The sequence below is a fragment of the Neolamprologus brichardi genome, chromosome 4 (genome assembly GCF_056152115.1).
Source record: "Neolamprologus brichardi isolate AB-2024 chromosome 4, ASM5615211v1, whole genome shotgun sequence".
In the NCBI taxonomy this organism is placed as follows: domain Eukaryota; kingdom Metazoa; phylum Chordata; class Actinopteri; order Cichliformes; family Cichlidae; genus Neolamprologus; species Neolamprologus brichardi.
Genome location: NC_142107.1, coordinates 4,218,175 through 4,244,854, shown reverse-complemented (window position 1 = coordinate 4,244,854; position 26,680 = coordinate 4,218,175). Strand labels below are relative to the sequence as shown.

The following is a 26,680-nucleotide window of genomic DNA, read 5'->3' as shown; positions in this document are numbered from 1 at the left end:
ATGCTGGAGCCAAGAGTAGGACCTCTCCCACTATCAGCATCAGCTATGAGAGCTTCATTGTTTTGCCCGCTGCAAGTAGCCTTGACAAATTGCAGTGAATGCGAAACCTCCTTCTAAATTGTAGGTATCTTACAAAAAAACATGCTGGCATGCCACCAGAGGTGCATTTTCCCAGCAGCCCAATGATCAGCAGCCAGAAATGCTCGACAACACCCCTGCTGGCCGGTGGTGTTTCTGACAATAACAAAAAAAGAAGTTTAAAGTGCAGGTAAAACTCAAGAATGAACCATTTTAAATGTATCTTACAGTACTCTCTCGTGTGTTACGTCATATGAAGGCCTTTTTTTCCTCTCGTTTTCTTAATAACTCAACATTTCCTCCATACCGCCATCCTCCTTTTCCAGCTTCCTCCAGCTGACAGGTGGACAATGCTGCAGAAAAAGAGCTGATGTTCACTGGTTTTCACTGCGTGCAATCACCAGTTGATTTCACATCATGAAGATAAAAATAAGAAAACACAAGAAAAGAGGGTATATGAATGATTTTAAGAAGTGGCTTAAATAATAAGAGAGTGATCATGTAGAGGCTGTTGTAGCAGATTAAGATTGTTAAACAGCACCATCATGTGTTAGTCTGTGCTTATTGCTGTATGGGACGAAGCTCTTACTGCAACTTGTGCTGTTTTATTAAAGTACCTGATTTTTTTTCTATTTTCTGTATTTAACATGAGAACAAAACCTAAAACTAGCATTCACAAAATTTTCAAAAAAATAAAAGGATAGACACGCATCTCTGTACCCAAGTTATTTATTTGAAATTCTTCTAAAAATATATAAATAGAAAATGCTGCCCGTATGGTAGTTGACTGTGTAATAGTAAAATAATTTAATAATGATAGTAATGACATAAACATGATGAATCGCATCAAAAGATGCTGTCATAGATCATGAAACAGATCTGCCGTACTGAGTCTTCAAAATGGAAAACATGCAAATAAATTAAAAAGCAGTTCTATATATAATAACCAAACATAATGCATTCTGAACCATGTGTTCTAGCACACAGATCCAGTACGGTGTTTTTAACTAATTGTGTTTATAACATAACCGTTCATTTCTATTGATGCATGGCTGCGGTCATTCGTAAACATTTGCTTCTGTACGGTGAGGCTGTGGCAGTCGATGTGTCTGAACTCGGTTGCAAAAAAGCCAAAGAGGCAGAAGAACGACATCACCAGAATCCATTCACACGCAGCAGCTCCAGAGGAAAAGCCTGTGATGTGGAGAATGGACACTGAAGGAGAGAAGAGCAGTTAAGGAGCACGATGCTGAACAACCGCACATCAGAGTAAATTCAATAGTAAGCCTAACACTACTGTTGCTGCTTCATTGATGCTTTTAGCCACTATAGTGTTTATTCTCAGCCCAAACACTGTCTGTGTATGATTCTGTATAGTCACAGCAGTGAGAGGGTTCATTTAAAATGCATGTGAGAAATAGCTCTTCACACAGTACGGTTCAATATGAGCTCAATGAGAATTCAGTCATTTAAAAAAGTTCAAAGAAATGGGAAACCACAGTCACAGCAAATACTGCATGTATCAGTATTTTTTCATAAATCTACAGCGGTCCACAACACTTATTGCAATTCACTAGAAATATAGTGTTAAAACAAACGTATCAACACTCACTGGCCACTCTATTAGGTACACCTTGCAAGTACTGGGTTGGACCCATTTTATTCGCTTAAATCGTATTCATAGTGCAGATTTCCATATTGACGTGACAGCATCACACAGTGGCTGCAGATTTGTCGTTTGCACATCCATGATGTAAATGTCCCTTTCCTCAACATGCAGTGGTGCTTTATTTGATTGAGATCTGATGATTGTTCATGTGTTTTGAGAGAATTGGTTGAACAAACCAATTTTTGATGATTTGAGCTTCATGACATGGCACTGGTAGGATAACGTGAAAATTAGTACGCTGTGGTTAAAAAGGGTAGACTGTAGGATTCAAATGATGGTCATTTGATACTAAGGGGCCCAAAGTGTAGCAACAGAAATCATTACATCACCAGTAGCCTGAACCTTTGATACAAGGAAGAATCGGGCCACGCTGAAGTTATTTGTGCAAATTTCTGACCCTACCATTTGAATGGAAACAGAAATTGAGACGAGACGTTTTTTTCAGTCTTCTGTTATCTGTCTTTGGTGAGCCATGTGAATCATACCCTCAGTTTCCTGTTCTTAGCAGATCAGCGGTTCCAAAATACTCAGACAAGCATGTTTGGCGCCAACAACAATTTAATGTTCAAAGACATTTAAATCACCTTTCTTCCCCTTTCTGATGCTCAGTTTGAACTTTACAGGTTGTCTTTACCGTGTCTTCTAAATACATTAAGTGGCAACCGTGTGGTTGGACAACTGGATAGTTGCATTAACAATAAGTTAAAAAAAAAAAACGAAAGAAAAATATTAATTTAATAGATATATTTTGAAGTTAGGTGATATAGAAAAAGGTAGCACATTCTGGACACATTCTTTAAAATTAAAATCACTGAAAATGTACTTAAAAAAAATTTTTTTTTAAATACAAATTAAAAAATTCTCCACAACTGAATATTCTTACTATGGACAAAAGCATTATCTTGGATTGCATGAAGCAGTTTGAAGACAGGAAGGATACTAACAATAACCGTGACGGTACAGATGATGCAGAAGGTCGCCCTGACAAGCCCCACCCACCATTGGTCCTGCGATGGTTGAGCCCGATAAGTTAGATACAGCTGTACCCAGAAGTAGGCCAGGCCAAGGAAGAAAGCCAGGACTGCTCCCACAGTGTGAATAATCATTGAAACTGATTGCTACACAGGACAAGCAGAGGGGAGTGGAGAGTTTGATTAGCATACAGTCATCTTCATGTTATTTTTCACGGATAAAGTTTTAATCTTTAACAAGTTCACAAGATAAAAGTGTTACCTGGAAGTTCCCGGTGACGGAGATCGATATGGAGGAGGTGAATCCTAAAACAATGCTGGCAATGTTGGCTTTTCCGTGATCACCATAGTCTCTGACCTGCTGGAAACGGATCGCCACGACCCACAGGGCTGAGAAACACGGACAGAAGGTGGTTACAAAACGAGCGAAAAATGTCAAAAGCTGCAGAGAATCAAAGTGAAACTACAGCTCTGACAAATGGCAGCTGCTGTTGAATTTAAATGAACTAATTAGGGAAATCAGATAGCAAGCACTCTTCCTCTATATTGGGATATTTATTTGAATAACTTTTACCTAAAAAGCAGCAGATGTTGCAGACCTGGGAGAAGAGACAGCTCTGTGGGTTGTAAGTGCCACACTGGCTAGCAGCAGAAAGACAAATTAGTGACTCATGAGGTTCCTTTAAGGCTGTGAACATGATGACAGCAGCCTGCCAGTTCACTATTATTTCAGTTTAACTCCTTTATTCTTTACTCGGCTCTCGGAACAGAAAGGATTTACACCGACCTGATGTACGGGATTCCCTCTGTTAGGTTGACTGATCCATTTGTTACAGCTACTGCAAATCTGATGGAAAGAAATAAGGCTGTTGGTGACTGCTGAATTTTTGTGCCTTTGCAAGGGTATGATTAAACATTTTTTTATATACATATATAACTGTTTGAGAAGCCAAGCATACTTATTATTGCAGATTCCCAAACTTGAGTAAAACTGCACATCAGCTTGTGACCATGCCAAGCTCTTGCACAGTCTTCATTTTGATGTCATCCACAAATCTGATAAGTTTAGTCATTTTCCCTTACAGTTGTCATGGTATCATGTTAAACTCAGTGCACACACAGACAGATGTGTAAACACCTGAAAACCATGCAGACGGCTTCTACAAACATTAGTGAGAGAATTTAATATAACATGAGGACATGAGGACATGTTCTCTGGAGATACGAATCACACTTCTCCGTCTGGCAATCTGATGGACAAGTCTGGGTTTGGCAGATGCCAGCAGAACGACTGTGACTGCAATGTGCCAGGTGCAAAGTTTGGTGGAGGGGGGATTATGGCATAGTTATTCAGGAGTTGGTCTCAGGCCCTTAGTTCCATTGAAGGAAACTCATAATGCATCAGCATACCAGGACCTTTTGGACAATTTCATGGTCCCAACTTTGTGTAAACAGTTTGGGGATGGTCCCTTCCTGTTCCAACATGACTGCACACCAGTGGACGAAGCATAGTCCATAAAGACATGGGTGAGCGAGTTTGCTGTGGAAGAACATGACTGGCCTGACAGGAGTCCTGACCTCAACCCAACAGAACACCTTTGGGATGAATTAGATCAGAGACTGCAAGCCAGGGCTTCTCGTCCAACATCAGTGTCTGACCTCACAAATGTGCTTCTAGAAAAATGGTCAAAAATTCACATAAACATGGAGAGACTTCCCGGAGTGTTGAAGCTGTTATAGCTGCAAAGGGTGGGCCAACATCATATTAAAACCTATGGATTAAAAATGGGATATCAGTCAAGTTCATATGAATGTGAAGCTAAACGTGTAAATACTTTTAGCAATATAATTTATATTAGCTAAACTGTTGCAGTTAGTGTGTGTTTATACATTAGCTAAAGCTAATGTATAATGCATCTATACCATGAAGACCCTAGGCAGTTCTGAGAGTAAAAGTTGGTCCAACATGGTGGTAACCAACTAAATAACTAACTGAGGCACCTATCCTAAGACAAATATGTACTTTAAACTGAAGACAAGCCTTATAGATAACCTACACTGCATGTTTTATGTCTTTATCAGTTTGCTTGCCCACAGCTTTTCACAGAAGCATGACTGAGCTCAACCTCAAGGCACCAATAGTGGCATTTATTGACACCAACACAACACATGGGTTGTGAATACGTCCACATTTGCTGTACCGATTTACACAGACAAGAGGTCTGAATAAAGACCACTGCCCATGTGTTTGGGTTTGAGAAATAAACATTTTATGAGAAGTGAGTTAAGAAAGGAGATGAAACACTCACACAGTCCAAATGCCCGCAGTGCCAAAGAAAGCCAAGCAGACGGGGAGCAATGCCCACAGATGCATGCTGCTATAGAGCATGTGGAGATAGATACAACAAAATCAAAGCACCTTTCTCTACAAAGCAAAGTTTGAACTGTAAAAAAGAAACCTATTAAAGAATATATCGACTACAGCAGAAGACGTGGCTAAAAGTAACAGTTTTACAACACAAAAACATTAAGTTAGAGTAACAATGAGTGAAAGAGGAGGAATTTGTACTCACTCTGTGATGAGGGATGACTGATTGCAGGTTGAATGGTAGCTCTCTGTTAGCTTTTAAATAGTAACTCAGTAACTTCACCATTCCCCTAATGACCCTAGGACATGACATATTGGACGCTATTCCATGACATTGCACAATCAAAATCATGACTCAACTTTGTCCAACCACATTCAGCAAATACGATCACACTGGTTATGGAGAATATGTGATGTGTGATATGTGTGGTCCCTGGGGAGGGATCTGTGGGGCCGGGCAGCGCTGCTGAACTGGGCCCCGGTCCGGATGGGCCTGGGCCCCCTTGCCCTGGTGGGTTGCAGAGTATGGGGGTGCCTACTGGGGTCAGCAGGGGAACTGGCCCCAAGGAGGGGCCACTTGCCCCTCCCTTCCTTCCCTCCCCATCTCCAGCTGCCTTCCTCTTCCCGCTCCACCACAATCACCCACACATGCAGGGCCTTGGGGTAAAGGTGTGTCACCAGGGTGCAGGGGAGGCATCCCCCCTCTGTCCCCTTCTGGCTGCCTGTGCCTCAATTTTATCCCACAACTTAGACATTCACATTACTCACACTCTCATAACACATACATATAGAACCTTGGTGGTGGGCACGCTACACGGAATCCAAAAGACCATCAAGGTGTACAACCCTGGCGCCGTTCCTACCCTCTTAATTTTAAATACAGGTATACATTGAGGGCTATCATTGAGGAGCAATGCGTTTACCTGCTGCTCTCGGGGAGGTAGCTCCATGCCCTCCTGGGTTTTAAATGCACCTTAGAACACACATGCATCAACACTACATATGAGCGGGCGGAGGGAGGTTTTGGAGTCTTCTCACACCCCCGTTCTCTGTTGCCTGTTGGGGCGGGGGGGGCTGGGAGGAGGAGTTGGCCGTCCGATTGTGGGGCCTCCCTGCTGCTGCGGAAGTCGGGGTGGTCTGCTTCTCTCCACCCCAGGGAAGAGGGTAACACTACCTGGGTCTGGGTGCAGTTCCCCCTCCAGGGACAAGGGTACCTAGACCTGAGTTATAGAGTACGCTTGGGGAGTGTGATTGTGTGTACAGTGTCTATTTATGTCTGTCACCAGATGCCCTCAGACATCGGTGTATTGGTGGTTCTTTGTGTCCAGGGATGGGCGTCCAGGTACACACCGGCTCACTCCTGGGGCTTGGGGCTCGCTAGGGCCCTTTCGGGGATGGGGTCACTCTGGCACAGCTGGCTGCTGGTGGAGCTCACGGGCACGTCACTGCAACCCCCCCTGGCTTCTGCTCCACAGCTGCTGAGTGACCCCTCATCTAGGACTCTCCTCAGCTCTTTCTGGGATAGTGGCGCGGCTGCCCCTCTGTTGGTCTTCCTTGGTCTCTTGGTTTCTGAGGGCCTCTGGATGTCTGGAGTCTTGATCTCCTCTATACCTGCTTCATGCCCTGGAGGACGGGGCTGTGGCCCCCCACACCCTCTAGCAGATCATTACATGAAGGAACCTGTTACATAGAAGCGCGTCCATGCTCACAGGTGTACACACGGGTGCTCACACACACAAACTACACCCTTTTTGGCTCCTACCTCAAAGCACACTGTGTGCTGTCGATCTTACAATAATATTCAATATTTAGTATTTACTGTTATATTCACATAGATCATTGCGATGATGTTGTTTATTATATTGCTCTCTTTTTTTTGCTTGTTTTCTCTTTTTCCTTTCTCAACAGGTGATCCAGGTGATTGATATGTATTTTTTGTCTGTTTGTTTTGTTGGTTTTTGTTTTTTGCCCTTTATCTCCGTCCCTCTTCCCCGCTGTTTTTCTTTCCCTCTTTCTTTCGCCCCTTTCTTTTCCCCAGTCAAGTCTGTCCCAAATAAATAAATAATAAATAAAATATAAAATAAAATAAAATAATAAAAATCTTTAATCAGTCATGAGACACGCTGGCACATCCCCCGACTGCAGAGGATTTAAACCACAAGCTCAACCTTGACGTCCAAATTAGCTTCATATGGCTCCAGTAGGGGGCGTACTTCTTCAGCCAGGAACTTTGCCACCTGAAGAAGAGGAGCAGGGAGAAGAAAAACATTTTTATACCATTAGTTTGTTAACAGTCCTCACAGTCACCAAGGGGCAGCAGACACAGCTGCAATAATAGGAGAGCTCCAGCTTGGCTGAAAACATCATCTGACCAGTAAAGGTCTTGCATTGCATAACTGGATGTGTGTGCATGACTTCTGGGCAAACAGGTGAGTCTTACCTTAAGACAAGAGAATGCTGAAACCATCATGCAGTGCAATGAGATTCAGAAGAAAACAAACAACAAACATGAGAAGCTTTTACTCCAACTTGTGGCTTTAGAGAGAACTCTGAAATTCTAAAAAGAACTCCTCCCAGTACCTGGAGTTCAAACTCCTTTTGGCCGAGGAACTGATAAATACGTTCTCTCCAGAAATCAAGAAAAGGAAGCCCCAACCTGATGAGAGTGTAGGAAAATATGATGCAGTCCACATGCCTTTCAGGCGTAGAATGCTTGGGTGCAACAGTAAAACAAATGTGAGATGTGTGAAGTACCAAATGTTCGTCTGTGTCTCCAAAAAAATCACAGTGTTTCCACAGATATCATAGATGAATGGACTTTTGTGAAATAGAAAGCCCAGTGTAATCATTTGTTCCTAGACCAGAGGCCTACAGCAAGTGAACTGTCAATGACTTCTAAGCTGGCCCATGATCTACTATTTTATGATGCTGTTATTTAGATATGTTTTAATATCCTGCTTACAAAGATTTCAGTGGAGCATTTAATTTTCTTAACCAGCTCTTAAATTTTGTTAGTTTCACATTCGTGATCAATGAACTCTTCCTGTGCACTGAAGTGCACATGTTGTAAACTTTAAATTAGTTAAAAACAAAAGTTTTTGCAATGTGGTTTTTAACATCCCGCTACTTGATTTATATGAAAAAAAAATCTAAATCAAAATATCTTTTTTCCTGGATCTGCGTAGAATAAAGGAGGTCTTAATAATCATGTGCATGCTACCAGGTCCTGATTGTACAGCCACCATGGACACATTTACACAGCTGTGAATTTGATATGATGCTATAACTCTGAACTTTGAAAAAGATGTCGCATTAATGTAGACACATACAATAAGTAGGGAACAATGATTCTTAATTGGGATTAGGTAGCTCAAGTTTAGCTTCTGTGTTAGCCAGGTTTTACATGAAGAAATTTTCTCAACTGTAAAAAATGTTGTTTGAACACCTGAGTGAAAGTCAACAAATTTGAGAATGGTATTGGTTAAATAAACCATGACTGGGTGGTTAAAAAAATAAGTATGATTTGCTAAAAGTATAGCTATGAGTGACAATATGGGTTAACATTAACTAAAAGCAAGATAAAAGTGCAAACACTGTTTTATTTATTAAGTAAACATCATGAAAGGTGAATTTGGTCACTCAAAGCTGTTAAATGGTTTAGCAGCTGGAAGTAGTAGATTACTGGTTGAAGTGGTGAGATTATAACTAAAACATTTAACCAGCTGTAAGTGAGACATGCTTGGCTGAGCTTCAAATGACATCATGATAGATTGTGTTGATGAATATGGAGTCCAGAGTTGGTGTAAATCTCTACAATTAAGACTCGAATGATTGTGATACAGTGCTCATTGCACAATGTTACTCAGGATTCAGTGGTTGAGTAAAAAGCTGTTATTTGTTGTTACTGATGGTTTCATCCTTCATTTTCCTGCCTTGCTCCTGTGCAGGAGGATCTCCCTGCCCGAGTCCTTCCTGACCGCAGACATCATCCTCAGCACGCTGCAGAACATCACAGAGGGTCTTGTGGTCTACCCCAAAGTCATCGAGAGACACATCCGCCACGAGCTGCCCTTCATGGCCACAGAGAACACTGGTGATGAACAAGTCAAAAAAAAATACATAATAGATACAAAAAAATGGATTACTGGCAAATTATGTAGTGGAGTGTGAGATAAAGCAACTTGACTTCATCTGTTTAAAGGACTTTGAGTCAGTGTTATGCTAGATTTGGACACAAAAGGATACAGCTGAAGACTAATGTTGTTAAACCCAATCATGCACTCAGATTGTTTGCTTCCCGTCTAGAAAGAGGGCATAACTTTAATAAATTCACCCCACACAGTTTTATCATTCATGTTTTATTATTTCAAGCAAACAATAATACTGCGTCAATGACAAATGAAACACCCTAACTCAGGCACCGGCAGGTTGATAGCCAACTGGTGCTATTGCAATATATATAGTCAACAAGAACAAATTACTGTTGTGCTGATAATGTCATGTGATTCTTTTAGTAACACAAGATTGTGTCACAGTTGTAAATCCAGTGTGAAAATACACAGTTGTTTGGTCATTAATGACCAGCAGCTGGAGTATTGTGCAGCTGATGCTTTCCACCTTCTTCCTGGTAACAAAAAACAAAACAAAAAAACAAAAAACAAAAAACGTACCTTCACAGAGCTTCCTGATTGGCAGAGCCATGACTAAATTTTAGCTCAGTTTGAAATTTTGAAATACATAACTTGAAATTTCATGTTATGGATAGCCGCCCCCCCATTTTACTGTTTTCATCGGTCTCTCTTCATCTCATCTGCTATAACTTCACTCTCCATCGTGGCTGGTTGACCAACAACAGTACAAGCAAGAGCGGTCCACACACTGGTTGTACCACACACTTTGTGCACTGCCTCCATCTGACAACAGAGCTCACTCCAGGCAGACCGAAGGTCAGTCCCTAGAGTGGAGTGGACAGCAAACTCTGCTCGACCATAAAACCAGCTTAAGACATCACTGATGTTTTAAAGCACAAGCTCAACCTTGACGTCCATATTGGCCTTATACGGCTCCAGTAGGGGGCGTACTTCTTCAGCCAGGAACGTTTTCACCTGAAGAAGAGGAGCAGGAACAAGAAAAGAAACTATCATCAAGGGGGGGGGGGGGCAACAGACAGCTGCAGTAATAGTGGAGCTGCGGCTTGGCTGAAAACATTCATCTGTTGTCAGACTGAACAAAAATAAGGCTGTTTATGCTGTACCTGCTGTGGAGCACGCCCAATAAAGGTCTTGGGGTCCAGCAAAGCATCCAGCTGCCCTAGAATGGGTGCAAAGTAGGGGTCTCGCTGGATTCTGGCCAGTAGGTCATTGTCTCCACCTTCCTGTTTAACCACAGCTGCTGCCTCTTGGGATAGAACACGGATTTTCTCGTGGCACTCCTGAAGGAGACACAGGAAAAAACAGAAACATTAAGGTGGAGCTGACTTTAACAGCCATGTTGTTAGGTCTCCAAGTCAAGTCTGGTTATTGGTAATCAGCTTCTTCATTTACATGGTCAAAACACTGGTTACTAGTCAGTAAGATGATCACACTTCAGTCATCTGTTTTTCTGGTTACCGCTGGCATTTTCTGCCCAGTAAACCATTTCTCCTGATTAAGCAAAAATGCATTCATCCAGTTACGTTCAAAACTTTTATTATTGTGTCCATTCTGACTCAGAGGAGAATTCCTCACAGGGCATTTTCTCCTACCTGTCTGTTGCCTCCTGCCTTCACTATCGCCATAATAATGTTCTCTGTGGCCATGAAGGGCAGCTCATGGCGGATGTGTCTCTCGATGACTTTGGGGTAGACCACAAGACCCTCTGTGATGTTCTGCAGCGTGCTGAGGATGATGTCTGCTGTCAGAAAGGACTCGGGCAGGGAGATCCTCCTGCACAGGAGCAAGGCAGGGAAGAGAGGAAAGAAACCATCAGTAACAACAAGTAACAGCTTTTTATTCAACCACTGAATCCTGAGTAACAATGTGCAATGCAGGATGTGTAGTTCTTTAACCATTAAATGCAATTATGTACATAGTCTTTTACTCTTGATTTCTTTACTTTTTTCCCCTTTAGGTTTTCTTCTTTTTTCCCTTTATGGCCACAATTCCTCTCTTAGCTGTTTGGCTTGGTTCAAGGCCTAAAACTCTAAAAAAGATTTCCTGAAGAGTCAGTGGAAAAAAATGAAGGAGAAATCCACTTTTAAAAACAGTCTCCTTAAAAAAAAGTGGGCACTCACTGTGGCACTCCACTTGGGATACCCACTCTTAATTGCAGCGTTCATACGCATTTTTCAGGGTCAAATTCAAGCAATTTCAAGGTCCATTTTCAAGCTTTTCCAGTAGATTACGAATAAATAAATAAATAAAATAATGCATGTTTCACTTAGCATCACCTTAGTAAGACCATGTAAAAATTAAAACAACTCATCTTAGGTTGACTTAAATGTCCTTTTTTTCCCCCTTTAAAATATAGAAAAACGCACTGCACAAAAATACTGAGAAAGGAAATGGTTGTGTTATATGCATATAGTGTACAAACTCAAAAAAAAAAAAAAAAATTTCTCTTAATAATTAAGATGTGCAAATGTGAACAAATCAACTTGTAAAGATATTCATCTCCACTTGAAGAAAACACACACACACACAAAAAAAAAACAAAAACCTGGAGGCCTAACAGGTTAAAGTTAATTCCCAATAAAACTAACTGTAAGTTGTTTAACTACACTGTTGTCTGTATTATTGTTAAAGTCCTAAATGATTATCTTTAAAGTGTTTGTGCTGATAACATCATGTACAGTAAGACAGGCATGGAGAACAGCACTGACTGGGAGAGGCTTTGAACATAATCCCACATAGCAAAATTGGTATGGCCCGGATCAGGCCCACACAATGTACTTACACATGTCCCGCATACCGCAAAGAATGACGGCCCTTTGATGGCCCAGACCTGGTTTGCCAGAGGTGGCCCACACATGGGCCAGCACAAGGCCAGTTGCATACACACTGGTGGCCCTGTGCTGGCCCATGTGTGGATTACCTCTGGCAAACCTGAGCTGGGCCACCAAAGGGCCGTCATTCTTTGCGGTATGTGGGCCATCCATAGGTGGTGTGCAGCCACGGGCCAGTTGTAGACAAACTTCTGGGCCAGAACAGTTTCAGCTCTGGCCCCAGATATCAGCCTAATGTGTACCTTAATCAAGCCATGTAATAACAACATGTGCCAGAACATGCAAAACAGTGCAAAAGTAACATGATGAAACTCTGTTCAGACAGTGAATGGACTGATTCTTATATAACTTGACCTTGAAAAATATTAAAATTCAAGCATTTTCAAGGATTTCAAGCACCCGTACAAATCCTGTAATTGGGAATCATTGTTCACTACTATTTATTGTACGCTTCCACACTGATGTGATATCTACTTCACAGAGGAGAACTGCATCATACCAAATTCACAGCAGTGTAAGTGTGTCTTTGTGGTCTGACCTGTTGGCGCTATCATCCAGTGTCCTCTCCAGCCACTGCACTGAGGCAGTCTGGAGAGGGTCGGCCATCAACGCAATCAGATGTCGGGCCAAGCTACAGCAGCGTTCTGCACGCATGGGGTTCCTCTTGTAGGGCATAGCACTGGAACCTGGAAGAGGAGCAGGCAAAGCTTTAGGCTGAGGCACGGTTTACAGTTAAAAAGTGCTTTTGAATGAGCAAACGTACCAATCTGCTCCTTCTCAAAAGGTTCCTCAATCTCTTTTAGGTTGGCCAGCAGGCGGATGTCTGTGCAGATCTACAGCAGACGACAGTATAAAGTTTAGACTCAGTTACATCTGCTTTTTGAAAATCCTGAGCTCAAGACCAATGTTCCCTCTAAGCTGCGCGCGTGCGCAATTGTGCACTGCTGGCACGGTCTCTGCGCACAGAAAAAAAATCTAACCTGAATTGAAATTAAAATTAATACTTTAACAATTCTGTTTTTTAGTGTGAGTCAGTAAGTGACTGGCTGCTCCTGTATGGGATTAGAACGATGCCACCTTATCCCATAATCCAGCCAATGATGCGATTCACATTCGTATATACGCAGCTAATCAATGTTGCTGACAGGCTATGATAGCGTCCTTATGTGCCGACACCGGTGTTTTAGCTAGCAAAGCAGCATGGCTGATGTGGAGTGAAGCCACGTTAATGACAACGTGTACAACCATTTGAGATGTAAGCAGGACAGACGGAACAATTTATGGAAAAAGTGTGGACTTTATACCAGTTTTTAAATTGTGTTGATAGGCCACGTAAAACCAGAGTTATGATAAAAATATATGCAATGTTTGTTTTTCTTCCTGAATATTATCGTTGTTTATATTTACTGCGGGAAGAAACGGTGTAAATGGCGTTTATAAAGAAAACGCTTGAAAGCACTCTCCTTGTGAGCAAAAACAAAACCAAAAACAAAAAAACCCCACCCTTTCCTATTGGTCGAAAAATGTACTATGTGGACCAATCAAAAAATGATATGGCAACATGGCATTTAGTTGTTTAGGAAGGAGGGGGAGTTTTAGGTGACGGCGGTGTTTTGAGATTAGGGCTGCTACAAACGATTATTTTGATAGTCGACTAGTCACCGATTATTTTTGCAATTAGTCGACTAATCAGCTCTTATATAACTATCATTAGCTTACAGCTTTAAGTGTTTAAGGTATGTGCTAACTAAAAATAAAGACAAGATGATAGTTTATTAAATTTTAATGAAATTTGCAGATTGTTTCGGTGAAGTTTAATAAACTCCTTGCTATCTAAAATCTAACAGGACACCGGAGTATATTCTCGAGCATCTCACACTTCTGATAATCAGTTGTCTGCTTGATGTTTATTCAGCTGTGTAAAAACTATAACTTTAATCTCAGCCAAACCGATTTACTCAGGAACAAATAAAATACTAAAAAAGACCAAACAATAACATTTTTAAATTATCTAAGTGACTTATATATATAGATGGCGGTGGGTTTGAAAATGATTTGCCGGGAGTCCGGTGTTTTCACGGGCTCTAGTGAGCCTTGCCCCCGGCTAGCTATCGAGCTAGTGGGTAACAGACGTCTCCGAAAACGTCGGAGCGCTTTTGTGGTGTCTTGATAAACTGAGCAGATATTTGAGGTTTACACAGCTACATTCTCGCCTGAAAATATGTTAAACGTTTATTTTGTGACCCAGAAAGAATAATAAGAGTAATATTAAAACTAACTAGCTGCCGCCATTGTTGGAGACTGAGCTGGGCTGCGCTATGAATTATGGGACACAGTTACTTCTTCTTCTTCTTCGCGGTTTAACGGCAGCTGGCATCCTTGTTCATACAGTGCTGCCATCTTCTGTTTCAGTCCATTATTACACTCTTAAATCCTACTACTTATTCCCGCGTCTTTTGTGATCTTACAAAAGCTTCAAATGAGGCGTCGACTATTAAATCAGTTGTCGACGATTTTGATAGTCGACGTAATCGTGACTAGTCGACTAATCATGGCAGCCCTATTTGAGATGTGAGAGATTTGGGACGTTTAGCGCAAATCTTGTGTAGTTAGTGTGTAGTGTAGTCAATAGTTTTGTTGTGTGTGTCAGAACAATGAGGCGACTACTGAATGTTACAGGTGTTACAGGAGTGATACATCTGTTGTCAGGCCTGCAGGTATCAGGCTGTTGTTCTACTTTATCTCATAGTGGACAGAAATTATTTTTTGGGAGTGACACAAATAATTTGTGTGGCATCAAATTTGCAGAACAGCTGATTGTTCTGTAAATAGTTTGAAATGTTTATTTTAAAAAAATGCCTTGGCTGCCTTTAAACAGCTGCAAAAAACTTTGTTGTTTGCAAAACTCAGTTACTTTTTTGAAGAAGTAACTAACCAATGTAACTAACCCAACCAATGTTGGGATATTAATTATAATTAATTGCCCAACATTTAATTATAAATGTTGTTTATAAGTTTATTTATAAGTTTATAAGTTTATAATTAGTTTATAACAAGTTTATAATTAAACTTGTTATAAGTTTAATTTATGGTCATGAACAAGATTTTTTTTAATTTTCATTGTAAGTGGGCTAAAGCAGTTAATTAAAAGTAGTCTAACATAAATGTAAATGCTGTAATTTGATTATTTTAATAAACCATGTAACTTGGATGGATTCGATGCTGGCGTGACCACAGTGCACACATCTGCTGTCGCTCACAGTGGTCCAATGGACCGCTCAGGGAGTTTGTGTGTTCGCTCAGACACATGAAAAATTAGAGGGAACATTGCTCAAGACCCAAGTTTCTTTAACCACCACTAAATGGAGACATTTCCTCACCTTGTGCACAGAAGCTCCCAAACTAGCGAGGGTGGACAGGCAGTCTATGTCCACTTTACGACTGTACGTCTGTCCAGTCACCAGGTAGGCTCTGGATAAGAATGGAACAAATGAGTTATAGCCCGTGTTTCAAACTGTTCCTGCTTGGACCATATAAAAAAAATATGTGTCAGTCAATATTGGAGACAGGAGTTTGATACTTACTTCTTAAAGCCAGCCATCTCTGTCACCATCTTGTCAAGCTCTTCCACCTGGTGGCACAAAAGGAAAACTGACATTAAAAAGTCATCACAATACGGTGCTGTGGGACTTCAGAAATCACCCACGTGGTTCTTATGGTTGTTTATACCTTGTCATGTTCCCCCTGAAAGAGCTGCAGGAAGCTGGCCTGGGTGCCTGTGGTCCCCTTGACTCCACGGAAACGAAGATCATCGCGAGCTCGCTCCAGGTTCCTCACATCCATCACCAAATCCTGCAGCCACAGACACGCTCGCTTCCCCACTGTGGTCAACTGGGCAGGCCTGTACAGAGAGGAGGAGAGGGGCACAGTGAGTGTGTTTGACATCAAAGTTAGACAGCGCCATCAGTCTGATGAAGGCCTATGAAAACACTGCAGCTGCAGTCGGACTCACTGGAAGTGTGTAAAGCCGAGCGTGGGGAGTTCAGCGTATTTCTCTGCAAAGTTTGCCAGCCGGTCGATGACTCTGGCCAGCTGCAGGAAAAACAAGCCTTTAATGATGCAAATCAGGGTGTCAAACTTATTTTACATCGTGGGCTACAAACAGCCAACTTTGATCTTTAGCTCCCAGAAGCAGTGAAGATGCATAATAAATGTAACCAATATGTTGCATAGCCTGTCCTGTAATCTTTAAATATAATTTTTCAGGAATTCAATTCAATGAAAATGTCCTGTTATTATTTTTAATGGACTCACTGTAAAAACAAAAAACTAGCTGACAAGCTTGTTTGATATTAATATATTCATTTGCACTGTTTTCATAGAATTTCTGGACAAACAGGTGAGCCTCACCTTAGGCAAGAGGATGTTGAAGCCATCACGCAACGCAATGAGATCCTGAAGAAGACAAACGACAAACATGAGAAGCTTTAAAGAGTCAAAACTCATCACTGCTGGGTTTATCTGTGCAATAGTCATACTTACAGTATTGTCTCCCACATAGCATGACGTAGCTCCGAGGTGGATGATGGGAGCAGCTGTGGGGCAGCAGTGTGCAAAGGTGTGGACGTGCGCCATGACATCGTGCCTCAGCTTTCGCTCTTCTTCAGCCGCCATGGCAAAGTCAATGTCCTCTGCATGGCTCTCCATCTCTGCAATCTGAGCATCAGTGATGGGCAGACCCAGAGTCTGAGGAGGAGAACATTGAACACAGAGACATGATGACACACAGGAAGAGTTCCTACAAGCAACTCATGAAGTTTAGAGCTGGCAAAACAAAAGTGTTTGTAGTTACAGAATGAATTTTGAACCATTTCCTGCAGGGTTTCATTCATTTTCAGAGTTTACTTATAAGCTGCTTCCTACGTACTTACTACTTATTATGTGGAGCTTTTTGACTCTTGATAACAGTTTTTTACTTTTAAGATATTCCTTTATTAACAGTTACAAATGCAAATATATGTTTTCATATAGATACAAGTTTTATTATAAATGCACATATTTGCAGCATTGGCTCTTCTGTTGATGAAAAGGATGTTTGGGTAAAAGTCACACAGTGACTTGCATTGCTAAGCTGATAGCAAACAGCCTGCTGTTTATTAGTCATTAGTCTGTCAGCATGTCTTTTCTCCAGTTTTGATCATCATGTGCTGTTCTCGTGAGGAGGCACAGGCGTTCAATATGCTGATTAAATTGGACTGTATACTCTGTTGGGACACCGTAGTCCCGTGATCATTCTTGCCAACCTTGAGACCTCAGAATTAGGGAGACATTCAAAGAGGGGGGGGGGGGGGGGGATACGTATATATACAAAAAAAAATTGAATTTTACAGTGTTTATTTATCGGATAAAATAAGTTACATGTCATTGTTATTATTTTCCGGCGGACCCGGCCTTCGCGATCTAAGTGGGCCAGGTCCTCCGAAAGCCGGGTAGACCGGAAGTGAGCAACTGAAATGGGACGGTCTAGCCTTCAGAATAACATGTTTAAGTTATTTAAGTGACTTATATATCATGTTTAACCTCCGTAGCAAAAGACCACAGGGGTTTGAAAACGATGTGCCGGGAGTTTGCTGTTCTCGCCGGCTCAGATATTTGAAGTTTACACAGCTACATTCTCACCTGGAAATATGTTAAAAGTTTATTTTGCGACCCAGAAAGAGTAATAAGAGTAATATTAAAACTAAGTACCTGCAGTAGTAGTAGCCATTATTGTAAACTGGAATTGTAAAGTGAAACATGCTGAAATTAACGGCAACATTTTTCCACACTTAGCTCAAAACCTTACAAAAACATGTTTTTTCCAGTAATTTTTACAACATTTAGTAAAATATTTGTAACTTTTAATCAAATGTTAAATCTAAATGTTACAGAAAACTAAATATTTAGGCTAACATGCAAATTTATTGTAGGGATCAACGGAAATACCAAAATAAAAGCTTTCCGAAAAACTCCGGTGCAAAAGTGTGCCAGTAGTGGTCAGATTGTGTCTGTTCTCCCCCTCACTTCTCCCCGCAATGAGCTGCTTCACTACTTGCCTACGAGCATGTCCAGCAGCGATTGTGAAGTGGAGACTGCAGCTGCTGAGAGTGCACTACTGCTAAACCTTTGGATGGCCGACAAAAGGGAATGTTAAATGGTGGACCCGGGAGATTTTCGAGAGGGGCACTGAAATTTGGGATTCTCCCGGAAGAATCGGGAGGGTTGGCATGTATGCCTGTGATTCCTACAGCACTACAGATTGGGTCCTGACAATCAAGTGCATGTCTCATGTCAAAGGGGTTATAAGTCAGACAGGTAAAAAAAAAAAAAAAAAAAAAAAAAAGAGACCACAAACACAACAGCATTTAGCCAGAGTTACTGTTGCTAATTTTCCCACTTGAAGAGTTTTTCGTTCATCACAGTAACATTAACTGTCGAGAGAGCAGCAGCTGTTCAAATGATTCAGAACATGTACGCATGCGTGTCAAAGTTCACGTGGCTCTGCGATGGGAAAATACAAACTGCAGATTTTCAAATTTAGAATCTCATAATAATGTTGACAGATGTTCATTTAAAATATGACCTATGACTTCCAGACAAAGACACTGATTACTGTATGGTAGCAGTCTGCTCAGTCATCACCGGGTAGCATGCGCACGACTCTTAAGACCTCCTTATAACTATGTTTAGAGCAGGAAACTTGATAGGGCTCTGTAAAGGTCGCGGACTATATCAAACCTTCTCAGCTTTGGCGAGATAAATCCAGAGCTTCCTCCAGGTAGTGAACTTCTTTTTGTCGCTGAAGTTATAGCTCATTTCTTTGCTGGCGTATCTGGACACCAGAGGTGAGCGATACTTATCCATCTCTTCTGCTCCGGCCATGGTTGCTAGAAAAGTGAACACTGCGGGGTAGCGACAGGGTCTGTCTGACAGGGTCTTTAGCTTCTTTCCCCCGCCCCGCTCTTTTTCTTCTTCCTCTGGGTTTTTTTTTATAGCAGTTGAACCAACTTACAGTTGCATTACTGGCCCCTAGTGGACTGCGAAAGTAACACCTACCTTATTTCGTGTAATTTGAATGCATTTTGTGCCAAGCTCCAAGCTTTAGCATCCCGAGTGGGACTCTCGCAGCTGTTTATGGTGAGTCCATGAAATGATGCCACAAGATGCTGTGGCACATGGCACAAGATGCCATGGCTGCATTTTTAGATAACTAGTTGTATATGTTTACAACAAGGGCGGAGATTTGCCATGGGCGGAAGGGGCATGTCCCCACCAATATCCAGCGATTATTGAATTGTCTCCACCAATAATTTGATCTCTTCGTGTAAATCAGGGTTGTCAAACTCCAGGCCTCGAGGGCCGGTGTCCTGCAGGTTTTAGATCTCACCCCGGGTCAACACACCTGAATCAAATGATTAGTTCATTAACAGGCTTCTGGAGAACTTCAAGAAATGTTGAGGAGGTCATTTAGCTATTTAAATCAGCTGTCTTGGATCAAGGACACATCTAAAACCTGCAGGACACCGGCCCTCGAGGCCTGGAGTTCGACACATGTGGTGTAAATAAAAACAAACCCAATAGAAAGAAAAAAAAGATCTGTTAAGGTCTCATTCACCTAGCCAGTAGCGGTTTTAGATACGGGCGAGGCTTGCTTCATATATGGGAGGAGCTGAAAATGATGACGTCCGAAGCCTCGCTGCCCGGCTGTACCACGTGACTGGTTTATGAAGCGGTTCGAATTTTTCCGCGAGCTATGACAGCGATATAAACCCCTCAGACTCCATTCAAAATGTAGGTGTTTGATGGAGAGTTGCGGTTAGTGAGAGTTTAGAGACAGTTTGGAGGTTTATGAGAGTGAGCAGAGAAAGTCAGAAGAGAATGGAGCCAGCTAAGAAGAGGAGGATGTCCTCCCCTGTGTGGGAACATTTTGATTTTATTCCTCCCAACAAGGTATGTAAATTTCTACAGAAGATGTATTTTCATAATACTGATGGTGCAATACAATTTATGTTAAGGGCTTTACTTTTGTACAAGATGAAGTGTTTGCTATGTGCCAGGGAGCTGGGATATAACAACAACACCTCATCCATGCTTAGGCACTACAGAGCTTTGCATGAGAATAGGGGGAACACCGATTGTGGAGCAAGACCAGGTGAGCCATCAAATGCAATGATAATATAGCATGCAGTAATGTAACTAAATGATATAACAAAATTATACAACTGTTATAAGTTACGTGTGTGATATTTATATTTGTGCTTTGTTTTTGTTGTCTTTCCTCAGGAGAACAATCTCAAATAGATGAAGACCTGGTTAGCATGGTGATTGAGGACTCCCAGCCATTTAGCATTGTGGAGGACAAAGGATTTAAAAGATTTGTTAAATCATTCAATCCTAGCTATGTTCTCCCCACTAAAAAGGTCATAAAAGCAGTGAAAATTTAGTTTTTACAGAATAAAATGTGAACAGTGTGTAGCTGTCCATACCTCAACGTTACAAAAGCACAACCACTGTCCACACCCCAACCACACCACACCTCACAGTAAATGATCATTTACATTTTTAGCATTTCCAAATGATCATTTTCCATACTGCCAGTATAAATATACACAGTATACTGCCATCACTACAATATACATGTTTTACACACTCCTTTTGTTGTTGACATTTACAGGCTGTGTGCAAAAGGCCACACTCTTCAAATTCATGCCAACTAATATTTTTACGTCCAGTAGGTGTCCTACTAGAGCAAATGAAGCTTCAAGAAGGTTTGTACTGGGGTGAACCAATTGGATGAAAAGCTTCAATGCTTCATGAAGCTTCATCTGCCCATCACTAGGTGTAGGTCTATTAGGTTATGTTGTGGCGATCCTCGAGTTGGGGGATTTGTGTTCATACTGGAGTGCAAAACTAAAACCAATGGAAGATGGACAAGAAAAGTTCAAAGCCATCAGGTCCTCAGTTTAGAAAAAATAGAAAAGAAGAGGAGGAGAAACGAGCAAAAGATACAGGTAAGCAGAGGGAGTGTTCGCCCGGGGCGCCAAACAGGCTAGGAAGCGCCATTGGGACCTCCACAGTAACCATAAACACGTAACCTCCACAGTAGGCGGAAATACGTTCTTTTTTTTGTCTTGTTCCTGCATGCAAATTGATCGTAAAGGTTCGTACAGAGTCTACCATGTATAAATTCGCCGTTAATAATTATATTATTCTAGGAATCATCTACTTTGCTTACACTGATGACAAGGGCAGTTTCAGGAGGCCCAGCTAGGGCCGTAACAATGCACATTCCATTTACTGCATATTGCGCTTTATTCATGTCTCTCATTCCACCTGCATCAACATTGTAAAGTTTGTCACAAAGAGATTTTTACATTTATAAATACTAATATTCTCTATTCCATTCTGTTCTGCCTTTTTATTGCCCATATTTTAGTTAGCCTTTGTTAAATTGTCTGTTATATGTCAATAGATACGTATGTCACAAATAAAAGTGTCTTGTAAAGTATGTTTTTGTAAAGAATTTTCTCCCCAAATCTCTTACATGCTAACTGTAACGTGTTATTTCTGCTAAAACCTGAACTTAAATGTGTATATGGTGTTCATCTGTTTTTCTCTCTGTTTTAGATGCACATATCAATTTGGAATTCTGCCACCAAGCCAGAATTGCAGGAACGCACAACATGTTGCAGAAGACTCTTTCACTGCCCTCTGTGCCCCACTTTCAGCCCTACTGTCAGGGCAAAGATCGAGGAGCATATAAATGGACACATTAAAAATGCTTTGCCTTTCAAAGGTATGTTGGTATTAAATATACCGTAATTGTCGGGCTATAAGCCGCTACTTTTTGCACAAGCTTTGAACCCTGCGGCTTTTAGTCAGGTGCGCTCTTTCAATGGATTGTCCATGATTTTTGTGATATTGTAAGACGATTTGTTTTGTTTGTTCCGCTGTTGTACGGCACTACATTGCCTGGCGGAAGGGTATGTGATCAGACACACAGTATCGGCGTTCAAGAGTGGTATGTTGGTCACATGTCCGTCCGCCAGGCAACGTAGTGCCGTGCGAAGTAGCGCGAAAAACAAACTTCAAAGTAGCGCTACGCATTCAGTGGGAGGCGTGGATGACGAGCAGCTATAAACTTGCGAAAAGCAAGTTATGCCCAACTCCATCAGTGGATTCTGACAGCGTGGAAAAGTATGAAAACATCAATGATCACCAACAGATTTCAAAGGGCTGGACTGCTGCATGATGGAGAGGAGGACACCGCCACGGCCCTTCAGAGGGTGTTCGACTCTGACACTGACAACGAGGATTTCTTTGGTTTTGAAAATGACAACGAAGGAGAGAAGTGGAGAGTGGATGACGTAGCCATCCTGAGCCTGTTCGTATCCAACACTGGAGAAGAGGACTTTGGTGGTTTTAGTGCGCAGGAAGAAGAGAAAGATGGTGGTGAATGACTGACTTTTCTTCTTGTTAAAGCCGTGTCACTGCACCTGAGCCTAAAAGGTAGGCCGAATCTATTTTTCTGGTGTGCTGTAGGTTATTGTTATGTACTACATTTGTTACTCTTTTATGAAGCACAGTACATGTTTCGTACTTGTAATTACAGCTACTTGTACATATACCCTAAAAAGCTATGCAAATATGTACCCATAACTTGTTTTTCAAAATATTAATAAAAGGGGTGTGTCTCCAAACAGCCATCTCTTTCCTGACAATTCCCTTTGTGCATATTCTCTTACATATGATATATATATATGTCAACATTGAAACACCTGCGGCTTTTAGTCAGGTGCGGCTAATGTATGTATAAAACAGGATTTCCCCCTGATTTTAGCTTGTGCGGGTAATATTCAGGTGCGCTTTGTAGTCTGGAAAATATGGTACATCATAGTTAAAGTTATAAATATGCACTTCTTTTCAGCACCTCTGCAGTCTCTTTGTTGACTTAAAAGTTGCTTTTCACATTGTACAGTTCAGTGCATTCATCAGCAAGAGGAAAAAGTGTGTTTTCATTGAATATTTTTTTCTTGACAGCTCTTGTGATCCATACCATTTTGCTTTCATTATTGAGGATGGCTTGGATATTTTTTGTTAATATGTACAATCTGATTGTTAGATAAACTGACTGCATTCTATACAACTACATTTAAATTACATGTTGTTGTTGTTTTTCTTTTTTTTTTCTCTCTTACAGACAAAATGATATGCCGGTGCACTTTCACTGCCCTGTCTGTAACATGACAGTCATACAGCGTGGGGATATGGCAAGGCAATTATTGTCATGTCAGCATTCAGGACTGCTCCCCACTGAACTCTCCGTGGAGCCCCATCTCCCTCTCGATGTCTTCTCTCCAGCATCTAAACCATTTTCTGAATCTTTGGTAGAACATTCATGTGCTCTACCGTCTGTGCTAAATGAAACTGCGGCTTGTGGAAAGTCCATGAAAATGAAACGCCCTCACTGTGGTGTTACTCTTCTTACAAAAAACTTCAAGGCTCACATGATGAGGAGGCATTCAAACAAGTCAATAGATGTTTGCCTGGCCGTTCATCAGCAGTGTTTTTGTGTAGAGGGACTTTTTCCTCTTTGTTTTTCAGTTTGCAGAGGACATGGAGCTCTTTTTAAATGTGCTGACGAGCAGAGACTATGGGTCAATGCGATGTTTGACACTTAATGGACAGATGAAGGCACTGGCTGTTTGTTTGTGTTTTTTATTTGTTGTTGTGGGGTTTTTTGTTTTTTTTTTGCAGTGTACAGAATTCCAATTAAGCTTATTATAAAATGTTGTTCACTTGTTTTATGTCCATACTTATAGTAAAATTTTTTAGTGTAAATGTAACAGCATTATTTCTACTTGTAACTTCAAAGTAAAAAGCTTACAGTTGCTATTAACATTAATGTATTATCCTGTAATCAATGATATTTTTAGAAATTTTACGATTTAACCCTCTGGGCTCTATCCTGGCCATTTGTGGCCACTTCACTTCTTTTTTTTTTTTTTTTTTTTTGACTAGTACACTGCAGTGGACCAAAAGAATGACACAGGTTTGATCTTAAGGATCTAATAGTTGTGTGTGTTTGTGCATGACATGCAATGCAAATATGTATTTGCAAGATAGACTGGAATAGATTATGATGCATCAAATATTACACAGGCTGCAGTGAGTTTTTGTTGATACAGACTATTGAGCTTTGAGTTTCCCAGTCAAACTTAGCTTTGACCACATGCTAACACTGTTACTCTTCTATATATTTCATAACAAGACACCATAGCCAAAATATTAACAAAATATATATTAATAAAAGATTCAAAGCTGCAACACATACTGTTAGTAAATGTGTCCTGGACTTTATGCAGGTGCAGAAAGTGCTGCTGCTGTAAGTAAGCCTAACAGCTTCCAGATCACTTATTTTTCTGGAAAGATGGCAAGAAGGGCGTTACTGCTCATTTCTACAATCTCCCAGATCTTGGAATACAAGCCTTTGTCCCATGAAAACCACTTCACAGTACTAAGAGTCCACTAAAACCTACAAATGAAGAGTGATCCTGGAAGAAATGGGGCGCACACTAGTGACCTCAACAATTGCACGACAGCCTTGTCCCCGATGCTTATATGAAAAATAATAAATAATTAGGAAGATTTATGAAACCATTAGGACTTTATCACCTTTTTATCTGAAACGGTACTATATATATATATATATATAACCTAACTGGCATTTAAAGAGTAAAAAAAAAGAATGTAGATAAAATTTTGGTTTTGATGAAAAGGACTGGAGCTAATTTAAAGAGTCAAGTCGGTAAAAGTAGATAAATGTTTTAATAAATATTCATTTTACAGCATTTTGTTAACATACACAAAAGGTGGACATGTTTGGCAGAGAACAAGCTGAGAGAGAGTTTTATAGTTTTTGCTCTCCTTGAACAAAAATAACAGTGCATAATAATCAATGTTGATGTTAATCAATTAGATGTCCCAGACTCTACTATTAATAATACAGCAGTCCCTCGTTTATCGCGGGAGTTACATTCTAAAAATAACCCGCAGTAGGTGAAATCCGCGGGGTAGCCAACTTTATTTTTAACAATTATTATAGATGCTTTAAGACTGTAAAACTCCTCACTACATGCAGTGCCGGTCCTAGCCTGTTTGGTGCCCCGGGCGAACACGCCCTCTGCCCCCCCCCCCCCCCCGACACACACACACACACTCACATAAAACATATTAAGGATTAATATGACATTAATATACATTAATATAACATGAACATAAAACTGTTGTCGGAACCATACTGAATTTCGCCAGAGAAACACACACACGCACCTGTATCTTTTGCTCGTTTCTCCTCCTCTTCTTTTCTATTTTTTCTAACCTGATGGCTTTGAACTTTTCTTGTCCATCTTCCACTGGTTTTAATTTTGCACTCCAGTATGAACACAAATCCCCCAACCCGAGGATCACCACAACATAACCTAATGGACCTACACCTTAGTTCACAGATTCACTTTGTCTAGGGTTTCTGGGATTTCACACAACCCGGGATTCAAATCATGAATCCATAATGGACTTGGATTTACAACATTATGAATGAAATGTGCTCTATTTGGAAGCAGCCGGCCCCCCCTCCCCTTTCAACGGGTTGTGTGTGAGACTTTAAATCATCAAACTGTAAATTATAAATTTTAAATTGTTATTGATCCCTTTACCCCGAGTCCTAAAGTGTATATTATTTTCTTACTCTTCTTATATATATTGTTTGTTTACTTGCATTGCTGTAACTGGAGCCTTGTCGTCTCGTCTCTCTATATACGACTGTATGTAGCGGAGATGACAATAAAGTTTACTTTGACTTCAGCAGCAAGGAGGCACACCGAGGGCTCTCGCGCTCACTTTTCCCGTATAGAATTTTGAAAAAACATCGGTGCAAATTATAAGTCTGTATCATGATGTCTGGTGTTTTCGTGTTTGTTGTTTTGTTTTATTTTGTTTTATTTTGCGAGTTGGTTATTAGATGCCGTTCCAGCCAGCGAGAGAATCCCCCGCCGCCCCGCCCTTTCCTCCCTGTGCCGCAAGCAGCAGGCGCACCTCGCAAACGGAGGGCGCCCTTACTCCCATCAAATGGGCGATAGAAAACCGATCGGTGCCTATGCCATCCCTAGTATGCACTGGTATGATGTTGGGGCAGCATGAGTACGTGCAATTTTTTATTTAAATTTTTTTTTGCAGATGCCTGTGATGCCGCCCCCCACCCAGGGGCGGATCTAGACCCCAGTTTTGAATATGACAGTGTTGTTTATTAAAATAAGATAGCATTAACAGTTTGAGCGTAGTTACAGTCAACAGTGAATATAAATGCTAAAACTTAATATATTGGATAGTGCCCCCCCCCCCCCCCTCCCCACCCCCACATTACACATTAACAAATGGTTCAGTCCATAGCAGGACCGGCTTTTTTCTTGTTTTCAGTAGCAAGCGATGCTTATGATTGTGCCAGAGCACATTTTAAACAACACCATGGGAATTTTTTTGGATTTTTTTTGGATGTTACACTCTGGGAATGGAAG

General features: G+C 41.1%; 2 protein-coding genes across 2 annotated transcripts; both read right to left on the bottom strand.

The window, feature by feature from the left end:
* Positions 1–803: 803 nt before the first annotated feature.
* tmem150b (transmembrane protein 150B) lies at positions 804–5,107 on the bottom strand. The gene is made up of 6 exons (XM_006798009.3): positions 5,028–5,107; positions 3,506–3,565; positions 3,293–3,360; positions 2,981–3,108; positions 2,688–2,865; positions 804–1,293 (listed from the first exon to the last, which is right to left on the bottom strand). Exons 1-6 carry the CDS (start codon positions 5,105–5,107, stop codon positions 1,082–1,084), a joined length of 726 nt encoding a protein of 241 aa, XP_006798072.3. The 3' UTR covers positions 804–1,081.
* A 4,321-nt stretch (positions 5,108–9,428) lies between these two features.
* On the bottom strand, positions 9,429–19,062 carry LOC102792562 (adenylosuccinate lyase-like). The gene is made up of 12 exons (XM_087839655.1): positions 18,846–19,062; positions 16,611–16,814; positions 16,479–16,523; positions 16,081–16,160; positions 15,798–15,969; positions 15,653–15,699; positions 15,449–15,539; positions 12,832–12,901; positions 12,607–12,754; positions 10,830–11,010; positions 10,341–10,517; positions 9,429–10,191 (listed from the first exon to the last, which is right to left on the bottom strand). The coding sequence occupies exons 1-12, from the start codon at positions 18,987–18,989 to the stop codon at positions 10,105–10,107; spliced, it is 1,446 nt and encodes a 481-aa protein (XP_087695781.1). The 5' UTR covers positions 18,990–19,062; the 3' UTR covers positions 9,429–10,104.
* Positions 19,063–26,680: the final 7,618 nt, after the last annotated feature.